We start from the raw sequence: 14,816 nt of genomic DNA on the forward strand, positions 1-14,816 counted from the left end.
ATTTGAACCACTAGTTCCAGAGCTGTTTTGAAGCCGGTGCTTAGTTTCAAACCTGTTCTTCAAAAAAACACAGCTCTGAACTAGGAAAACTGGTTCCAGATTGGCACCTATTGTTTGTTGGTCTGGACATAAGTAACAGGGGTCTGAACTATCGTAACCAAGGTAGATAGGTAGGTAGATAGTTAAAGACTAACAAAGGCCAACATTAGCATCCTATGTTCAGTTTTAACAAGAATCGAACTGTCTCAAATGTAATTGAAGTTCATCACAGTCACCATATGCAGCACAAATGTTCCTATTGCCACCTGCTGCTGGAAACGTTTGTGGATGTAGTGGTGAGAAAAAAGCAAAGTTTCTCGCCACGCAACCAAAAACCCTGAGCTGAAAAGATGTTAAAATGACTCAGTAGAGCTCAGGGGACCTGTGGAGACGTGTGGTGAATCTGCCCATTCATCACCATAGGTGAACCTACGTGTGATATGGAAATGGCCGAAGTGCATTTATGTACCTCCAAGCAATCAACATATTTGTTCTCTGGTGGAGTAAATAACAAATTACTAGAAGATATTCTTTAAAAAATGGATTCACACCAAGCCGCTTTAGGCTCGTTCACCAAGATCGATGACTGATTGATGAAATGTCAAAAGTGACACACGGGCAAGTCTGAAAAGTTCGACGCAAACTGTGTTTTTCACTCTGTAACAAAAGTCTGTTCTCTCATTCAGATATCATGTGATCATTAAGGTTGAGATAATTGTTTTATAACTGGGGATTTGTGTCTTGTATCCATAGAAGTCATTTGTTTAGCTGTTTAAGACGTTTTGAATATTTACCTTTATCAAAGAGTCTGAATAAAATCAAAGGTAAAATAAACTTTAAGATAAAATAAACTTCATTAATCCCAGAAGGAGAATTCAGGCTGTGTTTTTATCATGAGTAAGATACTAGCATGTGAAATTCTGGAGGAAGGTGAGGAAGTTGTGCATCCTTATCACTTTGTGACATGACAGTGTGTGCTGTTAAGTAACTACTGGAGAACACTGTCTCCTGACTGGGTTAACAGCCCCCTCTGACCCCTGGCATACTGCAGGCCTGCTAACACACTCAGCCATCTGCTCACTGCTGCTGGCGTCTGGGTCTTTCATGTTACCTCACTGTGAAAAGATCCCAGGAGATCCTACCAGTTCAACTGCATACCTCATACCTGCTGACCACAGACGTACAAATACAAGTACAGTATGTACAGTATTTTATGACAAACACACACACAGTCTGCTTTAACAGTGCTTACACACACACACACACACACACACACACACACACACACACACACATAAGCATCCATAAAGTACCGCAGGCTCATGCTCATGACGTGATCTGAAACTTTATTTAAGAAGAAGATATTTGTAAATGGGAGACAATCATATCATCAGCATACTGTACCATGCAAACTGGAGACAGGAAGGTTGTAAAGCTCTAAAACTCACTAATTAACTAGTTACTTTACATCTTATTTGTTTAATCAGTACATCTTTTTCCTTAACTAACCCCTGGTTGCAGCATTATATTTACTATTCTAAGTGATAAGGAACTTCTCTGTCTTCTAGATAACAAAACTGAAATAACTGAGAAAACTGTTGCCTGTTTCCACAGGTAAACATCTTAATCTAACAAAAGGCTGAAGGTTTATTGAAAAACTAGTTGTGCTGTAAATGTATTTTCTGTGTGGACTCTAAACTGCACCTTCATGGTCCACTTGGAAAGGAAGTTATGCTGGTGGTTGGATGAATATAAACAATACATTTGTTTCTAACAGCTTCAGAGTAAAAGATATGATCCAGTACATCCATTACAAGGTGCATTATAGAAGAAACAGATATTACCATTTAGAAATAATGTAAGTGTAGCATATACAGTCACTGTAATTAAATTGTTAAGTAACAGTGACCCATTTCTACCCTCGAGTACTGACAATGGCTGCCCCCTCTGCAGCACACAAACACCAACAAAACGCTCAATCAACATTTTGAAAGGGTCAAAGAAGTGTTAAACATCTGCAAGTGGAATCAATGGGGAGCTGAGAGGCGTTGCACACTGTGCTCGTTTCATTTCATACAGCCATTCCCCTTACTATACGCCCCTAGCCCATCTTCTCCCCCCCTCCACTCCACTTCACACCCCCACTGCCTCCAACTAGCCTCTGGAGCTCCAGGCAGGCAGCAACAATATTTTTTTTAAGGTGTGATTATTTGTCCTCAGTGTGTGATCACACAGCATTTCTGACTTCATATTCTTTACAGAATAGTGCACATATGCCCGCAAACGCAGGCTTGCACACACATGTAAACACACAGTCACGGATAATCACGGACACATAAATATGACTAGTGACACACGGGAGAGTGAGCATGATTTTAGCCTAGGGACTGTGAAGTAAGGGATGAATAATACTCCCGCCATGGAGAGCCGAGCGTGGGTCAGTAGTTTATTATTGGTATCTCCCCTCTTCCTCTTTCTAGACTGCCATCTTTTTATTATAATTCTGCAGAGAATGTTTTGTCTTTTATCTTTCTAACACGTTTTGCTTTTAAGTAAAAACAAAAACATTAATTGAACGAGAATTCAAGTTTGAATTACAGGGACACTGGGCCTATGCACGAATTGTGTGTTAACAATGACTTAACCGGAAGGAGGCCGTGGCAAGAATACAGATGAGGCCCGGGCCTTAGACTTCTGTTTTCTCTTTCTCTCTATTTCTCTCTCTCTGCATGTTTTTCTGAATTGAGCTACAGGGTGCATGCAGGAAAAATGAGCTGTAGTGCTTCATGGAAAATGGAAAATCATTCTTCCATTCAGTAGATTTCTCTCTGGGGCACTTAGTGTGGAATTATATTTTCATAATATATTATGTTTCTGGGGAAAAATAGCCCATGTTGGGTTGTTTGGCAGGGCTTATCAGTTAGTCATCTCCACTGACGCAGCCATATCTGTTATCCCAGCTTGGCAGCACACACCAAGGAAACAGCCAAGTCAGAGTCACTAGTTTTTGTTTTCCTTGCAGTTTCATGCAATGTTTGAGAAAGATCAGTTACGCAATGTGGCTATTTCAGGTTTGATTACATTTTACAGCATCATTTAATGAATGGGCAGAATAAAAGATGTCGATGGAAGGATCACAGCATAAATATACCACGAGAAGTGAACAGATGGGGAGCCTGAGCCTGTCACTGTGCAGATCTGAAGAAGAGGAGAACAGGGGAAAAAAGGGTTGCTGTGGGCAGTTTCTGTCTTTCCATCACTGTAAGTCATCTCTATCGGAAAGTGTTTACAATCACCAGTGGCTTGTGGGGTAATGAATTAAGGGAGACAGTGCGGGGGAAATAAAAGAACACGCTGGAGGTGAGTGAAGGAGAGGAGGAGCCGGGGGGAAATGGACGGTCAGAGAAGCTGAGGTGAACAAAAGAGAGATTGAAGGAATAATGGAGAGGAGACGGAGAGGGGTTATAAACCCAGAGATGCTTTTGAGGAACCGACAAATAGACGGAGATCAAAGGGTAGTCGACGTCCCAGCTCCACTGCCCGAAAGGCTCTGATGGAGAGTAATCCAGCTGCACCTTTACGGCTTGCTGATGATCAGAGGGCGAGAGCAGCCTCATTTCTGAACAACGTGTTTCAGCTTTCTTGTCACCTTTCACTACACTTCACTGGTATTAAAACTTAACCTGGGGGGGGTCAACAAACGGGTAGCCAAAAATGCCCAAATTATTATTGAGTCATTTTTTAGACATAATTGGGAGTTGACAATGACAGTACAGTATCTACAACATCATTTAGATCCATTTCAGTTTAGTTTACTGTAGTTATAAACAATATTTGCTGTAAACAATGGCTCGTATTAGCTACATGCATGTGAAATACAGTAGGTTCCTCATAGTGACAACACCAGCGCGTTAAAGCCTGAACACACTTAATAACAATACAGTTAATTATGAATATGATTTCGTAATTGTGACAACTGGTTGGAGAGAGTTGGACGGGGTCAGCGTCCGTCTGCCTGACAGTCAAACGAGAACATTAAGTTTGAATCTTATTAAAAATGTGATTATAAAAATGATAACATTTATAAAATGATTATAAACGTTCCAGTCTTCAGAACCAGTCGAAACCTCTCCATCAAGAATTCCTCCTGAAATCAGCACTTTTTGACCAGTTCATCAAAGACAAAGGCAACGTTTGTGTCATGTTTTGCAGACATTGCCTCCTGGTCCTGAGAATCTGCGTTGGCACAGACAGACCACCTTATAGACAACGCAGAGGCACCAGAACACATATTTTTAGAACATGGGTCTGTATTGCAGTATTACTTGTTCATTACCATGTTTACGTATATATCTATGACAAAATAAAATCATTTGCATGTTAGAGAACAACTGCACCTCCACTGGTTTCTAGATTCCCATATGACGTGTGCTGCAGCAGCTGTTAATGATGCTACTTAGAGATTCTTTGTGTCGCTACACCCAGATTCACCCAGTAAAACTGATGTCTTTTAAATTCCACGAGTGTAGGATTTAAACAAACAAACAAACAACGCAGACTCTCAGCAGGCATATGCACATTTGTATGCAGCACCCGAATGGGGACTGTTTCTATTTTGGGTAAGTCTGACTTTGGTGCAACAGAGAGAGGGGGAGAGAGGGAATGCAGATACCAATACTCTGGCATCATATTTAGTCATATTCTCAACAGAGGTCTGCAGAAAGGAAAAAGCACCATTAGCACCATAGGAAGCTATTCTTCTAAGGGTAAACACACTCAAGGTTATGTATACACATACATACACATTATAATCACATGTTCACAACAAAACTACTCATCACATAAATACTGTCACCTTCATAACTGACACATATGATTATATACTTTCCACATCCAAATGGAAAATGGTTCAAAAAAGGTACAAGGCCACATTTCACATTCTTGCATAAGAATAATTTCTTTTCACCAGTTTCCCTTGTACAGTTGTCGCTAGTTTCTACACAATTCAATATATTTATTTGAAGATAATGGTTTAACAAAAATTTGAACCAGTGATTTGTTATTTTCTTGTTTTGCACCAACAAACTATAGTTTTCATCATGCATTGTTTTTGCTTTGGCCAGCATTAGCTTTCTTTCTGTTGCTGATCCTGTGACATAATTATGCTGAACAAACTGAGAAAATGACTGCTCATATACAGTAATGTCTTCGAGATCTTGTCACCAGCAGATTTCTAATTAAGCTCTCTGAGGATGAAAGTGTACTGGAACCAGCGCTCCCGTGTTTTCTTCACCGCACAAGGTCTTGATTGGAACAAGATATCACGGAGCTGAATCCAGGCTGTGATAATAGGTTTTCTGGAAAGCAAATTTATGCTATATTACGATTACCTTGGCGCTTTGCAACTTCAGTCATGTGGTGGGGTTGAAATGGAAGGCACCTGCTGTATGAAGCACGGCTTCGCAATGATTTGGTTACAAGGGGAGAATCGTAGCTATGCAGACCTTTCTATTTTCAATTGTTGGCTGTTGGGCTCATTATATTTCATGCATTCTAGAAACGTCAGTACTGAGGTTACACATAGAACCACTATATGTACATATTTCATTTCTTTTGAGAGACACCGGTCGTGTTAACATTACTGTGAAGCACGACAATAACTAACTACTGCTGCAATAGAGCACTTCACATATCATTACCAGTTTTATGAGATGCCTGTCAATAGTAGATGTGTGTGTTCAGCTACCACCACATGACCGGGTACACCATCCCTGCAGGAGTGGCTCCTTTCATCTCTGCAGGACCAGACTACACTCCCACTGAAGCGCAGTGATTAAAAGCATCCACTCCAGTTTGTCAAACTTCAGAGCTGACCTTTGCAACGAGAGCCGGTCCATTTATCAGTAAACAAGTGCCGTGCATCCAGCACAGCACTAACAGGCGAGCTGCAAAGAACAGTTGGTAATGAAATGATGTAATTACCAGTGATTTTGTCCTATATGCTAAAATTGGCTCTGATTGTTTATTGCTGCCATGTAATTTAACACTGCACTGTTTTATTCCCTGTTGTTTAGTCCAGCAGTGAAGCAGCTCCTATTCTGAGCTGATTAAGAAAGACATGATGCCTTCTTTGTATGGATCCTTATTTATATATCTATTAATAACTGACAGTAACACATATCACTATAGCACACAATGGCTGCAGAAAAGTCATGTCAATTTACTTCTGACAACTTTGATAAAATCTTCTCTTACATAAAACCCTCTGCTGTGGGAGTCTGGGTTAAATATCTATTAAAAAGCACTGAAGTGCAGATTTCCCAGCACTGACAAACCATCACTGAAGGCACAAACTCAACTTTTGTGGCTGAAAAATACTGGCACTGTAATGAGTAATTGAGTTATTGTGGTTGGATAAGCACCAGAGACCTGATAAATAAATCTAATCAAATAACTTTCTCACAGGAAGAACTCATTAGGACAGTAGGAAAATCTGCTGAAACTCGATATCCCTCCTGCCTTGTATTTTTCTTCACAAATATCTCAGCGCTCACTATTTTGTTTCCAGTGACTCACACACACATAAACGAACCAGATGCACACATTCTTTGATTTACTGGATCGTGTGAAAAGCATATTATCTAAGAAAAGGATTAATCTGGAGCCTTAGTTAAAATAAAGAACAGCCGTTGCCACATTAATCCGTAGGACCTTGAAGAGAGTGAATTAAGAAGGGACCTAAAGCTCATCAGAGAATATGGAAAGACCAAAAAAAAAAGTCAGATAAAACAGATTTCTTTTTCTATTTGAATGTAGAATCTGAGGTTTCGTTCATTTTGTTCTGACCAAGAAGGAGAAAAAGACAGATCTGAGGCATCTGTGTGTAAGTGTGCACACATTTTGTGGTGGCCTTGTCGGCTTTTGTGTGAGATGTCATGGCAGCTTTAAATAGAAGGAAAAATGATTTGAACCTCTTTTGCTTGCAATGAGCGAGTTTTATTTAAACAGGCTGCTCAGATGCACATAAATAAACTGAAGCACAGAAAGAGCAGAGGACAAACGCAGACATATACAGACGCATTTCAAGGGCAGAGCTCCTCCTCAGGCATCGCTGAGCACAGAGAAGGAGCACAGGGCTCCAGACACATATCTGCATGTTAGATCTCAGCCGGCCCTTATGTTCATCTTCTGCTCGCTATGTGCTTCTGTTTATTTGTGCTCCTCCAAGGCATCGATAGAGGTAATCTGGTCCTTTGCAAGAATGGATCATCCAGTCATTTTCACAGTGGGAGGCTTTATTTCACCAGTATTTTGATACTAACATGCTACTGCCATTATTATCCCAGGATGGTGCACAACAAAAAAGTTAAGGAAAAAGGGATTTTAATACAAAACACAGCAGAACAAGGTACCCGGGAGGGAAAAGAAAGGCCAAACTGTAAATCCCTCCATAAGGAGGAACAATGGCATGAGGTCAACTAGAAGAAAACAAACACCAACAGCGGTAACATGAGTCAAAACTGAACTGCTTGACAACAAAGCATAAGCAAGGGAATAAAGCGTGAACAAAATAAGTAGAAAAAAACAAAGAAACAAAGCACAAATACAAAACTCCATCCAAGAACCAATTCACAAGGAAACAAGATCTCAGCAAAGCCTCTGGAAAACAAGAGCCAAGAGCCAGGCAGAGAGCATGAGGACATGGGTAGAGCAACAATCTGCCAGTAGCTGGATGGGACAGAGGGGTATTTATGCTGTGGCTTGATTCCCTGGTCAGTGGCAGCTGAGCATGGGTGAAGGGATCTTGAACTAAAGGAACAGTCTGGGAAGGCCGGTCTGAATGTGTAAGAGTGTGTGTGTGTGAAGAGTGGGAGCATATCTGAACAGGAGCATGGCTAGGTGAGGATGTGGTGTGCAGTGGAGGACAGAGGGCAGCATGAAGCTAGGAACAGAACAAACAAAGGCAAAGGGCCCAGTGTAATGTAAAAGGCTCACTCATAACGCCGAAACACCTCTGACACCCACTTCTGCAGGGCTGTGCAGCTTTTTAACCTCGTTTAGCTCACTGTTGTGGTTTTTTCAGCCCACACACTGACCATACGCTCGAGTGTCACAGCTGTCATTAACCCTCTCATAAAACTATACACAAGCTCAGACAAACTGAGTGTGCACCATCTGGCCAACACTAAATGGCAAGTGGAAAGTAAAGCAGTTTGTGAGGAGATGATGGAGTGAAACAGAGAATGAAAAGCCGGTTAGGGAGTTTTCTGTGGCCAAACTTTCCCCGCCCTATCCACAGAAAGCTGTTCTCTGCTCGACGTTTCAGGAGCTTTAATTAATCATCACAGCCATAATAAATAATAAAGTAACTTGTGGAAGAACGTGTGAAATAACACATAACATACATACATATCCTTGCATCACATAGCTACAGTAACTGGACCTCACACTTATTCCAGGGGAAACTGTATGGCTGCAGTAATAATTCTAAATAAAGGGTACTTTCTTTTGCACGCTTTCCACCGCCTAGTGGTCAAAAACAGCTTAATGCAGCTTTAAATAGAAGCTACAGTCCATTTACAGTCAAGCCGCCATTATCAGCTTTCAGCAGATAACTCTCACCTCATGGCTCTCTCTTCATTATGGATGTGTGAGAGACAAAATGCACACCTTATTATGCCTTGGTGTCTGAGTGGGATTATAAATTTGTCTGTGTGTGTGTGTTTGTGTGTGTGTGTGTGTGTGTGTGTGTGTGTGCGCGCGGAGCGTACCGTGTGACTGGTCCTCCATGTGTCCCAGAGTTTCGATCTGCTCCACCAGGTCATTTGAGTTCCACTGACTCATGCCCAGCAGAATGGCGCTCTTCCCTTCCATAACATCTGCAGGGACACGCATCCAGACACACAAGTACAAGAACATACACACAGAGCAGTGAGACAGTGCAGCACAGACAAAGTCCAGGTCCCCTCTCTACAGATCAATGATATGGAAACTCACTGTACTTGAAGCCCACACATCTCCCTCCTTCTTTAGCGCTGTGTGCTCCCCAAAACCCAACAACCGCGCTTCTGATTTGTGCCAGGCGGACACGGTCTCGGCTCTGTTTACATTTGGCTTACCAAACAGCCCAGTCAACACGAATGGACAGCTTAATATGCAGGAAGTAAACAAAACAACAAAACTGCAAAACAAGCCAACAGCACGGCAAACAACAAAGGCTGGTAAACACATATTTTAGCGTGGCTTATCATAGCTGCATACAAAATGAAAAAACTAGTGTGCTACCTCAGCCAACACCTGCAAGCTGTTCACTGTCTGTCGATCAGTACATTAAATATGAATATAACCTCACCTCAGTGGTTTAACGGGTTTGATAAGCTAGCCTAGCAGATATTCATCTGTTTTTACTATTGCACCATCCTCTTGAACTACATTATTTACTGCTGTTAGATTACACAATGGAAAGTAGATGAAGACCGAGGGCTGTGGGTACGGTCTACAAGCTGGAAACAAAGCAGCACTTGCTTTTTCTTCTCACAACACCTGTGTCACAGGCTTTAGTTTGTCTGTTTGGTAGATTTTAAGAACCCACTCTAAAAGGTTATAGTAGTAGGATTTGTCTCTGGTTACTGTGCCAGAAATATAACATGGTAATATTTCTAATGTAGATCAACTGTGATCAATTTAGTAATAATATACAATAGAATTTAAGTTTCTATGTCTTTTCCCAGTGCTGTATGTTGTTATTGACCTGGATACACGCGTGTGGATTACTGATGATGTCGCTTGTTATGTTTGGACGTCAGGTATTTGAGATGTGAGTCAGTGGTCACGCGTTGCCTTTAAAACATAAACCACAACATCGTCAGGGCAAATGTGCAGTAGCTCTGTTGTTTTGGACATTTTCTGAATTCAACCAGAAAGACGAGCCAGGTGTGCTGCGTGGTTCAGTCAAAACCAAAACAATTTTCTACAGGTCAAGGACTGTCATCCAAGACAATGTGAGACAGGGTGAGTCATGCAGAAAGAACCCCTTCTACCTGACAGTCTTCTCTCTTACACGGAGCTGGCATCTGTAAGAGACTCTGACGCGGGTCTACAGAGCCTGTCTATTTGGATCAAACAGTGGTCAGTCTACTGGTCACGGTTTGTCTTTCACTATCTGCCCCGACTCCCCGCCCTGTGCTTCTCTCCTGTCAGACAGTACTGAGCCGAATGTAATAATGCAAGACACATAACACACACACTTGCAGACTCAAACACACACAGACAAGCGCAAAGAAAATGGAGAGAAGAGAGGAAGAGACACTGAGAGGTGCATACTGGATCTGAACAAAGCGTCGCGGGATGTAAGAAAGCCTGTGTTTGGACAGGAGGAGAATGCAAAGCGGGTTTTACACCAAACCCTGAAAAGACTGAATCATCTCCTGGAGGGGGAGATGAGCAGAAGTGCTCGCAGCCAAAACAGAAGCTCCTCTCAGTAGCCAAATGTGCTTGAGCTGAATAAAACTAGCTACCCGTGCACCAAGAACTCAACAAACAAATAAAATGCACAAACAATCAGTGGAATAAAACCAAGCGACTGTAGCCACCATGCGTACTGCTTTTGGAATCGACGCAACAACAGCAAAATCTGATTTGAACAAGCAGCAAAGAAAGAAATAAAGGTGTGAGATTTGCCTGCAGCCGTGGGCCCTGAGGGACAGAAAGGAGATTTTGAAACATCCTTCAACCTGTCAGCTCACAGTGAGTAAGTGTCACGATGGAAAAGAGAGGAATAGATGCGGCGATTGTTAAACGGCGAGGAGACGGCCTCGGCTGACCTCTATCTATTCACTTTTCCTTCACATTTCTCAAGTTCATCATCATGCATTATATGCAACAGTGGAATTGAGGCGAAAATACTATTTCTGGCTTTATTTTAGGCCTATTCAACTTCCCGTGATGCACCATGAAAATGAGATTGCTTAGGGGATTATCCTGTAAAATGGCACAAAAGGATGAATCTGTCAGGTGCTGATGAGGTGCATTGTAATAGTGAACATGTGGAATAGACAACATATGCATAACTAAAGATAGATAACAATAGCAAAAAATGGTATCAAAGGTGATTCTTAAACAGTAGTTTAGCTAATGTTTAAACAGCAAAAACGCACATGTAGGGATCATTCTGTTCATATGTGATTTATGTGTATGTGATAGATTAGTTAAAGGTTTTCTACAAACGCGGTTCTCAGATGATGTAACCCAGGACCTTTGGTGATCATTCAAATTCTCTTTCTTCCCAGCATTCATGGTCCCCTTGAAATAGTAATTACTGTGGTGATCCCCTGACCTTCATCTAGTGCCCTAATAAGGTCACATTTTCATATTGCCCATTACTGTGTTTTATAACTCCATACCAGTACTCACGAGCAAACACGTTTGTTGGGAATGTATTAATGACCATAAATATACTGTTGTATACTGATCAGCCACTTGGGGTCAACAGTTCAGTGTGATGGAGAGTGTGGAAAAGAGGTGAAGAGGAGAGTGCAGGCAGGTTGGAGCGGGTGGAGGAAAGTGTCAGGAGTGTTGTGTGACAGAAGAGTTTCAGCAAGACTCAAAGGAAAGGTGTACAAGACAGTGGTGAGACCAGCTCTGCTCTATGGGTTAGAGACGGTAGCAGTGAGACAGAGACAAGAGGCTGAGATGGAGGTAGCAGAGATGAAGATGTTGAGGTTCTCCTTAGGAGTGACCAGGTTAGACAGAATAAGGAACGAGTACATCAGAGGGACGGCTCACGTTGCCTGTGTTAGCGACAAAGTCAGAGAGGCCAGACTGAGATGGTTTGGACATGTTCAGAGGAGGGATAGTGAGTATATTGGTAGAAGGATGTTGGAGATGGAGCTGCCAGGCAGGAGGGCAAGAGGACGACCAAAGAGGAGATATATGGATGTCTTAACAGAGGACATGAGGTTGGCTGGTGTTAGGGTAGAAGATGCCCATGATAGAGTTAGGTGGAAAAGGATGATTCGCTGTGGCGACCCCTGATGGGAAAAGCCGAAAGAAGAAGAAGAATACTGATCAGCCATATCATTAAATTCATTTAATTAAAGATGTAATGCTGATTATGATGAACAGCTTCACAGCGTTTTGCACTTGGAGTTGCTCACACCAGTCACACCAGACTGCCCTACCTGACTTTTCCTTTCTAGCACAGCTGATAAGTGAATATCCACACGGGACAAAAATGGATAAACAGCTCAGCACAATATCCTCTGTAAATGCTACAGGAGGCCTTTGCCAACACTGACACAGCAATGAACACAGCAAATGTTTAACCATCCTAACATACTGTAAGTCAAAGATTGCATTCACCAAGTGCAGGAGTAACGCTGGCAGCCAATTGGCCTCTTATAGTGATGTTCACATTAATTAAGATTAACTAACTTAACTAAAATGACGAACACGTTAAGCATGAAAACGTCTAAACATCACCAAGTTAGCTTTGTCACTGTGTGTATGACGACGTCACATTAGCAGAGCAAAGGTAGCATCATCCAAAGCTGTTTAAGTTTAAGTTTAAATTGATTGGTTTGCTGCACGCTGTCATTTTCCTTCTACTATGCTGTGTGTCCTAGGGTTTTGTCATATGTATTTATCTCTTAGCATTCTGTAATTCTTCTATATTCATTTACTATACATAGAATATTTATAACACATTTTATATAGTCATGTTGTTTCTTACTTCTAATCTCTGTCTTATCTTGAATTTCAATCTATAATTCCATTATTAGCCCCCGGGCACATCATTAAAGTTTCCTATCTCCATTTACCTTCTCTAGAATAAGCTTACTGTGTTTCTATGTCAGTGTCAGTACAATTCTGTGCAGCAGATTACATGAAACAGGTGCTTTGCAGCAGCAGGTTCATTTAAATCTATCACAGCAGCAGCTGATTTCACCGATCAACACACCTTCAATCACAGGGAAAGAAGTAATCAGTGAAATCACCACCTGCAGGGACAGGTTTGAAATGAAAAACATCTGAGAGTGGATGTGACGTGGTTTAGACCTACTGCAGTACATGTTTGGCAAAAGTTCTTTTCTGTACTATGCAATGATAAAAATTGGTTATATACCCAAACTGCTAATGTTTGTTAATCATCCAGCTCTTAGATCTGGGCCCCTGTCGGATTTCAATTAATTAATTTGATTAATTTTAATTAACTCCTCTTATGCTCTACCAGTCCACAAATGTCATTCCACATTTACTTATAACTTTCTGAGAAAACTTGTTACAAATACACAACAGAGAAGACAGCAGCCTCCTCCAGCTTCAACGACAGCTCTCTTCCTCAGACCCGCGCAGCACATGTCATACAAGGTGTGGCAGATTAAAGTGAGTGAGAACAGCCCAGAGGAAAACTGTGCTGCTCACGATTGTCTTTCCTGTGTCTCCTGAGAAGTAAATCACATCCTTATTTTGAGCTTACTGAAGTCTGAACTTTTTTCTCCTCAAACCTGCCTTAGGAGAAATGTGGAGCGACAGCTGAGATCAATTTGAGAGAAATTACCTCAGAGATTGGAGAAGGGGAAAAAATAAGAATAATATGCAGTACTACTGTAGGTTTCTCCTGAATGACCGAGATGAAAACTCTGAGAGTGACAACTGAGATGCACTTGAGGGCTGTAAAAAGACAACGTATTTCACAATTACTTTTCCTGCCTTTAGCATGGGAAAGAGAGAAGCTGGGGATTGAACCACTAAGCTTGTATATCCAATACATATATTTTTTTATTTATATTTACCAATAAAAAACACAGTAACTTCTGTAATTAATTCAAATAGAATTCTCCTAATAGAGACCAACTATGTCTTTCTGAATTCTAACTTTTAGATTTGCATGATTGAATATTTTCTTTATATTCCCTGTTCTCTCTTGAGATTTGCAATACACCATCCTAAATTCACATAGATATTTGTTTTAGTCAGACTGTAGTCGGTGACTTTACAAAGACAGGTCTTACACTCAATAGAGGAGAAATGTTTGTGAACATTTAGGTACAGTAAAGGATGAGATCAGGGTGCTAAGAAGAATACAGTAGAAGTGTTTGCATGCACATAAGGACGAGTGGGAGGATAGACTCTAAAATAAAACAATCTTCACCATAAAGTCTTATCTAATGCAGCCACATTGCTTAATTTCTTTTGTGTTTGGCAGATAAAACATAATCAGCCACATCAGAAATTAACAGTAAAGGAAATTAAAATGGAAGCGCATAAGCATGTTAAGTAATTATGTATAAATCCATTTTCCCCTATGGACTTTTTTGTTAAAACCCTCATCCTTATCAGTTGTCGTCATTTATTTGGCATATTAAAGAAACAGTTTGGAAAAGGAAAGCAGGTAGCTTGGTTATAGCCAAAGTTAAAATGTCTGCCTGACAGCATCTCTAAATCTATAAAAATAAATATATATATATTTGTTGTATTGCCTTATTGTCATTGTGACATTGCTATGCAACCACTTCCAGAGAATGACTGCACTCAGCACATAACCCCCATCACCAGAGGTCATTTATATACATCGGCTTGGATTAAACAAAGATATAGCATCAATGAACTGGCTTTAGTTAAAAGTGCTTTTAGCCAGATTTTGGTATCTTTTGTTTCTGGTCTGTATGCTAAGCTAAGCTGTTGGCTGTAGCTTCATTTAGAATGAGCATCCCAGTGTTTTCAGACTAAACCTCGATAAAAATGAATTGCCAAGAAGTGCAGAGACCTTTCCTTTA

At 41.0% G+C, this 14,816-nt stretch overlaps 1 protein-coding gene across 3 annotated transcripts in view; it reads right to left on the minus strand.

Annotated features, from left to right (window-relative positions):
• Positions 1-14,816, minus strand: part of pitpnm3 (PITPNM family member 3) — an 81,433-nt gene that overhangs the window by 42,556 nt on the left and 24,061 nt on the right. For 2 of the 3 annotated variants that reach the window (XM_026377072.2, XM_026377065.2), the window contains exon 3: positions 8,811-8,918. In XM_026377072.2, the coding sequence (XP_026232857.1) occupies positions 8,811-8,918 (108 nt within the window). Of the gene's footprint in view, positions 1-8,810; positions 8,919-9,036; positions 9,324-14,816 lie in introns of those variants that run through there. The other variant, XM_026377081.2, reaches the window with a different exon arrangement.

Source organism: Anabas testudineus, chromosome 13 (assembly GCF_900324465.2).
Source record: "Anabas testudineus chromosome 13, fAnaTes1.2, whole genome shotgun sequence".
Lineage (NCBI taxonomy): Eukaryota > Metazoa > Chordata > Actinopteri > Anabantiformes > Anabantidae > Anabas > Anabas testudineus.